We start from the raw sequence: 9,374 nt of genomic DNA, 5'->3' as shown, positions 1-9,374 counted from the left end.
TCTGGGAACTGTAGTCCAACAATGGACTTTGCAAATTAGGGCTACTGCATGGAGAGAGGCCTGAAAACAGCAATCCTGTTCTGGGATTTGTAGTTCAAAAAGGAAACTTTCCCAGGTTCTGCTGATTGGACAGAGGCCAGAATGCAGCCATGTTGGCTGGGGGATTCTGGAATTCCAAAAAAGGACTTTGCCAATAAGAGCCAGGGATAATCGAGAAAGGCCAAAAAGGGGCCATGCTGGGCAGGGGATTCTGGGAGTTGCAGTCTTTTCTAAGCTCTGCAACATTAGGCACAGTGTTGTTGGACTGGAAATCTGGAAATATAAGAAGGGGAGGAAATGAATCTCGGGGGGGGAATGTCAAGGGAAGCCAAGATTGGGGAGAGAGCCCCTTTGCCCTCCTGCCAGGTCTTTCTCTGCCCCCCACCTGATGCCATCCCTTTGCCACATGCGAGTGAGTCTTTCCTCTCCTCCAGCTGCTGCTGCCTTTGGCTGCTGCTCTCCGGGGGCCCTGGGGTCTCCGATGCTGCTGGCAGAAGCCCCTCGGAGGATCCAGAGAAGGGGCAGACCCCTCTTGGGCCTCCAAAGCTTCCTGCAAGAAGCTGCAACAGTAGCAGCCATGGCTCCCTTTCCAGCAAAGGCAAGGGACTCTCAGAAGGCGCTGCTCGCTGCTGCCGCCTAGTGGTGCCAGGCGGCTGTTACTTGAAAGCTCCCTTTTCAGCAAAGGGCGGAAGCTACATATAAGGCTCTGCTCGCTGCCGCCGCCTAGCGGCTATTACTTGAAATCTCCGCCCCCCCAATGTACAGGTATGTAGGACCTCTTTATCCGCTGGGGTTTGGTTCCAGGATCCCTCTGGATAACGAAATCCGTGGATGCTGAAGTCCCATTAAATATAATGGCAGCGCAAAATGGTGTCCCTTATACAAAATGAAAAATCAAGGTTTGCAGTTTGGCATTTATACTTTTTAAAATAACATTTCCAAGCTGTGGATGCTTGAATAGGTGGGTAAAACATCCACGGAGAAGGAAGGCCGACTGTACAATGCTGCTTGCTTGGTTTTTCATATAACTCTGCAAATAAGCTGGGCATTGAGCCAGTTAAAGCAATCTGAAACTGGATTATTTCTGCAGTGTGGTCGGATGCAGCCATTGAAACATGCAGCACAAGACCATATATACTCGTCAGGTAAAACTGTTGGATGCATTATTATTATTATTATCATCATTATCAGCTAAATATTTAGGGAAAACCATCAGTGATACTTCTATTGACCAACCGAAATACACAATGTACTTGTTGCAAGCTTTCAAAGCTCCATGGGCTTCTTCATTAAGCAAGATGTTACAAACCAAACAGGAGGAAAAAATAATTGTGTATTTTGGTTGGCCAATAAAGGTATCACTGATGGATTTTTGTTTGGATTTGTTAATGGCCAACACAGCTACCCCTTAATATTTAGGGGAAATGTTTGCAGTACTGGGGGGACCAGCTTTGGTAACACATCTCCCCTAAATAGCAGTTACTCTCCTATCAATCCCACTATATTGGCTAAGATTACCTGGAAATGCCACTGTCTTTCCATCCATATTAAATCATCACCTATCACTGCCCTCCTGAAAGGTTGATAGACAGATGCAGCACAGCTGTGTGATCAGATAGAGAAACATCCTGCCAAGCAGTCTGCCGTTTCTATTTGTTTCCAAAGGGAACATTGAATAAGCAATGGAAATTAAACAGTGCATTCTTGATATGCAGAGATTAAGAGATGCCATTCTGCTGCCAATCTTTTCTCTCTCAGTTTGGAAAGGGGGGGGGGAGGGCAAAGCATCCTTCTAAAGCCTGTCTAGAAAACAAACCTGATAAGTAGTGCAGTATTTATTGCCCACCATGTGTTTTGGTTTCTATGTTGAATTTACTTGCAGATTCCACCAGTTAGCATGCATTGCCAATGTTTGGGCATGAGTGTCAATCCTTATGGAACCAAAATGACTGTAAAGACCCACAAAAGGGGATGAACAGAATTTAGGAAATTGAAAGGTCTGCAGAAGTAGACTTCTTTCTCTCTTTTTTGACAGGAGGAATTCAAACAGCTGGTAGGTCTTATTTATGTATATATTCATTCATTTGGAGACAGTGTGGCATAGTGGTTTGGGTATTGGACTACAACTGTGGAGACCAGGGTTCGATTCCCAGTTCGGCAATTAAACCCAGTGTGCAAGCCACATGCTCTCAGCCTCTGCTCAGGGCCCACAACAAACTCCAACTCCCAGAATTCCATAGCCTTGAGCCAGGATACTTAAAAGCGGTGCCAAACCGGGCTATTTCTCCAGTGTGGATGCAGCCTTAGAGTCACCATAAGTCAGAAATTACTTGTAGGCCCGCAACAACAACAAGCATACAATCCACAGCCTTGCACATAAAAAGCTAGCATATCAGGGAGAAGGCTAGGTTTCAACTCTTCTCCCCGACAGTCCCTTTTCTCTCTCTGGCATACAGGAGTATTTTAAGCATGCTAGCCTTCCCTACCTAACAGACCAGAATGGCTTCTTGTGTTGCTGCTGTGAGAACTAGGCCACAAATAAATGCGAACCTGATAGTGATCTAATCGAGACTCGGTATAATAAGTCGGAGCTGACTTCCCGCACCATTCCCTTATGTTTCCGTTGCAGTCAGGAGTTGGGCCACATGGAGAAATGTGCCAAAGGTTTTGCCCAGAGGGCGAGAGTCTTCTTTCTGTTATACAGGTTCAGTTCCCACTGATTCATGAACCCACAAAGTCCAAAGGAGTTTCTCTTTCACTGTTTTGCTACAGACTGTAAAGAAGACTTCACTCTTAGCCAAAGGAAACAAGATGTTGCTCAGCGTGTGATATTTCCCTCTTTAGGGCTTTTCTTCTCGCTTTCTTTTCCAGCTACATTTAGAGTGCATCTCAGTACATGGCTACACAGAAGCACATCCCATTTGAGTCCAGTGGCATTTATTCCTGAGTATTTGGGCAGAGAATAGTAGCCTTATAGACCTCTGATGTGCCTGTATTTGCTCTTTTTCATACACCAGGAAGGATCAGTTTTACTTTCACCCCATCCCTAGCTGCAATAGGCTATCAATACCATACTCTTCAACTGTCCCTGTTTGATAAAGACGTTCATGATTAATCCTTTGTCCCACTTTTTCAAATGCTTTTAAAATGTCTCAATTTCTCTCTCCTCCTCCCACTGTCCTCCTTTATCCTTGCTTAGTTCAATGTCTGCAAAATAAGTTCAAGTCTAAGCAGGGACAAAATTTGCCCTTCCCATTAAACTCATGCAAAAGTAACCTGTTATAGCCTCCCCTGGCTATGTGTCCTTCCCCAATAACAACTTTTGCCATCTTGACCACACACTGATGTTGCTTGGCCACATGTATCCTGTCATCTGTGAATTTTTGGAAGGTATGCTACAGCAGACAAACTTGTTGGTATATATTGTTCAGCTCTTCCCATTATAAAAAACATATTTTATATATAACATATTTAGAAACAGACAAAATGTTGAACATATTCTGATTGTTCCAAGAAACACTGGCCTGTATTTAGACAAAACACGGGGGTTCTTCATTGAGAGCATGAACTTCACTTTACATACATTGGCCGCTATCTTGTTAATGAAAAAAACAGGTATAACTTGCCAAATTGGATTCAAAGATATAGCAGTGTTAGTTTGTAGAGAGATCTTGTAGCACCTTTGAGACTAACTGAAAGAAAGAAGTTGGTAGCACAAGCTTTTGTAGATTTAAGTCTACTTAAGTCTAATGCATCTCAGGAAGTAGATTTAAGTCTACAAAAGCTCCTGCTATCAGCTTCTTTCTTTCACTTAGGCCTGTTACAGACTGCCAAAATAAAGCTGCTTCGGGTCTCTTTGGAGGTATGCTATTTAAATGATGTATGGGTCCTAAGAGTCCGGAGGTCGCGCCAAAGCCACACTCCTTTCCTAAGCACTGGAGGGCAGCTTTGGTGCAGCTTCTGGATTCTTAGGGTGCATGCATCATTTAAACAGCATACCTCCAAAGAGACCTGAAGCAGCTTTCTTTTGGCAGTCTGTAACAGGCCAGAATCTCAAAGGAGCTGCAAGATCTCTCTAGTTGCTAAATTGTTGTTTGTTGTGGCACTAGGGCTCCCTGACAGAGAAGGCTAAATGTCTCATAAAACTACAGTTCTCAGAATTCCATAGCAATGAACAATGGCAGCTAAAGTGGTGTCAAACTGGATTATTTCTGCAGTGCAGATGCAGCCTGTGTGACCATAACCCTGGATTAGATAGAGCTTCAGCCTAATGCTATTGGATTCTTAAGAGGTTATTCTGGTGCTGTCATACATTTTTATTCTGGACTAAGCAAACATTTTCCCTCCAATTTCCAGGGCTTTATAAAATACCCAATTTTGTACCAAGATCTGCTTTTAACCCTCTAGATAATGTTTGCTTACTTTTCATTGCTGGTTGCTCTAAAATGGTATTTAGTTAATGGCAATATGTGTGTGTATTCTTAAATAAATAAAGGCAAAGATTGAGCTATCCCTCTGCTTCTTTCTTTATTTATTGATTCTGTAAGCTTCTTTTACCTGTCCCAGCATGGAATCGCATCCCTTCTTTCTGACTCTGCTATATCTTACCATTGGCTTTAGATTTCACTTACGCTGTAGAACTGAACTCTACTGAGACATTGAAAAGAATGTAGAAATGAGAGATTGTGTGAAGCAGAGATCTCAGAGGGGAGGGAAGAAGGGAAAGGAGGCAGGTGGGTTAATGCAGACAATGCCAGGAGAAAAGGGATAATTGGAAAATGGGGGCAGCAGGTGGCACTGAGATGGAGGATGTCTGTATTGACAGAAATAGCTTTTTTATCAGCTAGTCAAGAGAGGCCATCTGACAGCCTTCATTCAAAATGGATTCAGAAGGCAGGAACTAACAAGAACAGTGGCCCAGATCAAGGGAACTGAACATTGCATTTCTAAGCAAAAGCTGCCTTGGAAAAGTTAGTTTTTTGAACCATAACTCTTAGAATTTCTCTTGACCAGCATTGGGTTAAGAGACTCAAAATGTCAGAAGCAACTTTAAATTGGAGAAACATTTAACAGAATGAGGAAAAATAATGCTCAGACCTCGTTACAAGGAGAAAGTGTTGTGTAGAAGCACAATGAGAGCCAACCCTGTGTAGTGGTTTGTGCGTCAGACGATGATTTTGGAGACTAGGGTTTGAATTCCCTTCTCAGCCGTGGAAACCCACTGGGTGTCTTTGGGCCAGTCACACTCTCTCAGCCTCAGAGGAAGACAAAGGCAAACCCCCTCTGAACTCTTGCCACGGAAAACACAATACTAATGGGGTTGCCTTTGGGTCAACATAAGTAGGAAATGGCTTGAAGGCACACAAATACAACAACAACAAGGAGCACTATCCAGCAGGCAGATACAATAGGAAACAAGCAAGCACTTACTATGCACAAGAATCCTAAACCATATAGAAAAACTGCAGGTTTTCTCAAGCTACAAGGCAGATTTCCTGAAATACAAACTCGAAAGCACAAGTGAGGTACCAAAACATGCAATTAGAAAGTACTATCTTGTCTTGTGTGGGTATATAGCTTCATAGGACTAGGCAGCAGGGATTCAAAGTGTGGCTCATGAATGAAGGGAAGTGCTTTAGTTCAGTGGTTCAGTGCATGATTTGCATGCAAGCCCCAGGTCCTGTTCCTGGCATCTCCAAAGAGGGATGTGAGAAGTCTTTTTAGGAAGGCCCAGAGTTAATGTCAGTTGCCCAAAACACACTGCAGAAATAATCCACCTTGGCACCGCTTTCACTGCCCTGGCTCAGTGTTAGGGGATTCTGGGAACTGTCGTTTTGTGAGACTTAGTTTAGCCTTCTCTGTGAGATTGCTCTGGCACCACAAAAAATTACAGTCCCTGGATTCTCTCGCATGGAGTCAGGGCAGTTGAAGCAGTCTGAAACTGGGTTATTCCTGCAGTGTGTTTTGGGCCAGGGTTGTATAGACTCAGGCAAGGCAGAAGTGGAGCTGCGATCTAGTATATTCCCCAGCATTTCACAGAAGAAAACTGGGAGACATGAGGCCAAGGAACATCAGAGTGTGGTTAACAGGGGCATCCCCTGGCTCAGGAGCCAAAAACAGCTGCGGAAGGGAGGGAGGGAGGGGGCAAAAGAAGGACACACATACATGATATTTTGTAGTATCTGGTGGATATATATATATGTGTGTGTGTGTACTTACATGATATTTTGTAATATCTGGTGGAAGTATATATACAGTATATGTTTGTGTGTGTGTACACACACGTTTGTACTTATATATCTTCTAACATCTGGTGGAAGTATATATCTATATGTTTGTACTTATATATATATCTTATAATATCTGGAGGAAGTGTGTGTATATATCTATATCTATGTGTGTGTGTATACATATTTGTTTGTACTTATATATCTTGTAATATCTGGTGGAAGTATGTGTGTGTCTATATATATATGTACACACACACACACATATATATCCTGGTTGCTGTTGTAAACTCAGCAATCCTGAGGCGCTGCCTTAAGCAGAACCTAAAACCAGCCCTTGAGCCTAAGAATAGCTGCCCTTCCTCTGAAGCCGAGTGGGCGGAGCCTGGCCTCGTTCTCGCCCCGAAATGGCGGCGCTCCTGAGAAAGCCCTATACAGCCCTTTGATGGAGGAGGAAGCATGTTCCTCCGCGGTTTCGGAAGCCCCATGTCCCCCGTCGGGCTCCGTCGCAGCCTCGTTCTAGGCTCAAGATGGCGCCCGTCCTGGGAGCGCCCTATGCATCGCCTTGGCCCGGCATGAGCTTGGGAGAGAGGCGGCTGCTCCTCTTGCTCGGCCTGTGTCCCGACTCGGAACGCGGCGGCGGCGGGCGGGGGCAGCGTTGCCATGGCAGCGAGGAGTAGGTGTCACACCGGGCCACTTCCTGGTTGGAGGCCAATGTCCCGGGCAGTAAAGCTGGGAAGAGGAGGAGGAGGAGGAGGAGGAAGGAGGAGAAGTAGAGCGAGGCCCCTGAAGGAGCCGAGGTAAGAGGGCAGAGAGAGAAAGGAAGAGGAGAGGGAGAGGGCACCCCCCGGACCCTCACTAATGGACCCTTCCATCCAGGGAGCGAAAGGGGCTCTCGGGCCATTCCATTCCTTAAACGGGGGTGGGCGGGACGTACCATTTCTCTTTCTCGAAATGGGGGTGGCCGGGAGGGCTCATTCTAAGTCTAAACGGGGGGAGGAAAGCAAAAGGGGGCTATAATTGGAGAGAGGGTCCGTTCTTCCTCCCCAGGGGCTTGGAGGCAATAGGCGTGCCGATGGAGCTGGGACCTCCCCTCTTGTGTTAGGAAGGCGTGGGGTTTGGGGGCTGGGACCAGGGACCTCCCCTTTCTGCCCTTGTGGGGGGCGCCTGGAGGGACCCTCTCAGTGTGGGAGACAAAGGGGAGGCGCTCCTGGCTGGACTCATGGTGGGTTGGCTATTTTGGGGGTGGGGAAGGGGTCAGGGGCTCTTTATTGTCTGGTGGGGATGAAGAAGGCACTGCCCCCTCCCCACAATTGCAGGGCCTCTCAAAATGGTCTCCCAAAATGGGGGGTTCAGGGTGGGTGGGAAGGTTTTGCAAAGGGAGCTTGAATTGAAGGTGGGTCAGGACCCCTTTTTTGTATGGTGGGGTGAGCAAGAGACTTGCCACCCTCCATTGCTGGGCCTCTCAAAATGGCTTCCCAGAATGGGGGGCTGGGGGTGGGTGGGTAGGTAGGTAGGAAGATGGTTTTGGAAAGATAGCTTGGGTTGAAAGTGGGTTGAGGGAAGGAGGTCAGGGTCTCTATTTTCTGTGGTGGGAGGAATCAGAGACCTCCCCTCCCACATGGCTGGACTTCCCCAAATGGTCTCCCAAAATTGTGTGTGTGTGGGAAGGTGAAGGGAAGTTTTGCAAAGAGAGCTTGAATTGAAGGTGGATTGAGGGAAGGGGTTCAGGGCCTTTGCTGAAAGTGGTGGTGGGGAGTGAGATTTTAATAGACAACAAACAAGGGGCTCTCAAAATGGGCTCCCAAAGCTGGGAGATGGGTAGGAAGATAGTTTTGCAAAGGGAGCTTGAATTGAAAGTGGGTCGAGGGAGTGAGGGTCAGGGCCCTTTTTGTATGGTGGGATGAGTAACAGACATCCCCCCTATTTTTTTTGGGGGGGGTCTCTCCTGAATGTGTGGTGTGGGAATAAAGCAATTTCTTTTTCTGGGGGAAGGTAAAGGGGGACTAAAAGACACTTGGAGGGTGGGGAGGGTCTGGGATTTTGAGGGACTCCCACAATGGTCTCCCAGAAGTGGGTGTGTGGTTGGGCAGGTGGAAAGGTGAAGTTTTTGCAAGGGACCTTGAATTGAAGGTGTGGAATGGATGCAGGAAAAATAAGGTTTTAACCCCCCCCCCAAAAAAAAAACCCCAAACCATCCCAGCTTCTGCTAGACTTGCAGCCCCACTCCTATCTTTGGGTGTTTGCTCAGGGGTAAGTCCCATTGTTTTTAAAAGTGGTGAGATGGATCTGTTTTGCTTCAATCCAAGGTGAGCAGGCATAGGGCTCCAGGTGCGACAAGGTGTGGCATCGTATGGCGCTTGGAGGAAGTGTGTGCCCTGGAATGTGTCCCACTGATAATGTGGGGATTTATAAAAACGTGTGAAAGCTTCTTAACCCTCCCTTGGTGGCGACAGCATTGCAGTGGGTTAGTAGAGATTTGTGAAAAGTTGTGGAAGTCTCTGAATCCACTCTTGGTGATGACAGCATTGTAGTGGGTTAGAGACTCTCCTTGCCTTGTTTCCAGAGCTTGCAGAGGAATGAAGAAGTCCCACTAAACTTTTTGTGCTGCTGCAATGGGACAAAAATGTGGAACTGTTTTTCTCCTGCTATGAAACTCTTGGGAAAGAAAAAGGCTGGTAATAATGAGTTCATAGCCTCATGTTACTGCCCTGGATTTCTTGGCCATGTATTCATGTAGGAGTGTAAGGCAGAAAAAGGAGAGTCCGACTCTGGGTACAAAAGACTCTGCACAAAGTGTGTGGGTGACACAGCCTGGTAGACTTGTGGAGGAGTATTGTAAGAGGACAACGCACTTTACGACATGGTCAAAAGTCTTTCCAGTGCTACTCGGCTTCTCCACCCATTGCATGGTTACTGATTGTCAAAATGCTTTAAGCAGAATTAAGATATGAAGCTGTGAAGAACTGGTTGTTAAAACTGAATAGTTATTTCCTTGGAAGGGTCTGAAATTACTGTTTACTATTGACTAAGTGTCTGATCTGAGAGACACGCTGTATCCTCTTACAAGTCCCATAAGTTCAGGACGATTTTCTTTGTTTAAAGTTT

At 46.1% G+C, this 9,374-nt stretch overlaps 2 protein-coding genes and 1 long non-coding RNA gene across 3 annotated transcripts in view; 2 read left to right on the top strand and 1 right to left on the bottom strand.

The window, feature by feature from the left end:
- ECHDC3 (enoyl-CoA hydratase domain containing 3) overlaps positions 1-669 on the bottom strand; it is a 21,240-nt gene extending 20,571 nt beyond the window's left edge. Inside the window, exon 1 of the mRNA XM_042467643.1 lies at positions 361-669. Within this exon, the coding sequence (XP_042323577.1) occupies positions 361-618 (258 nt within the window). The 5' untranslated portion in view covers positions 619-669. The remainder of the gene's footprint in view (positions 1-360) is intronic.
- USP6NL (USP6 N-terminal like) overlaps positions 1-9,374 on the top strand; it is a 681,049-nt gene that overhangs the window by 502,512 nt on the left and 169,163 nt on the right. The window lies entirely within an intron of this gene.
- LOC121931826 overlaps positions 6,959-9,374 on the top strand; it is a 54,522-nt gene continuing 52,106 nt past the window's right edge. The window contains exon 1 of the long non-coding RNA XR_006104217.1: positions 6,959-7,066. This is a non-coding gene — a long non-coding RNA (uncharacterized LOC121931826). The remainder of the gene's footprint in view (positions 7,067-9,374) is intronic.

Source organism: Sceloporus undulatus, chromosome 5 (assembly GCF_019175285.1).
Source record: "Sceloporus undulatus isolate JIND9_A2432 ecotype Alabama chromosome 5, SceUnd_v1.1, whole genome shotgun sequence".
Classification (NCBI taxonomy): Eukaryota; Metazoa; Chordata; class Lepidosauria; order Squamata; family Phrynosomatidae; genus Sceloporus; species Sceloporus undulatus.
The sequence above is the reverse complement of the archived record's forward strand: the minus strand, read 5'-3'. Positions and strand labels throughout refer to the sequence as shown.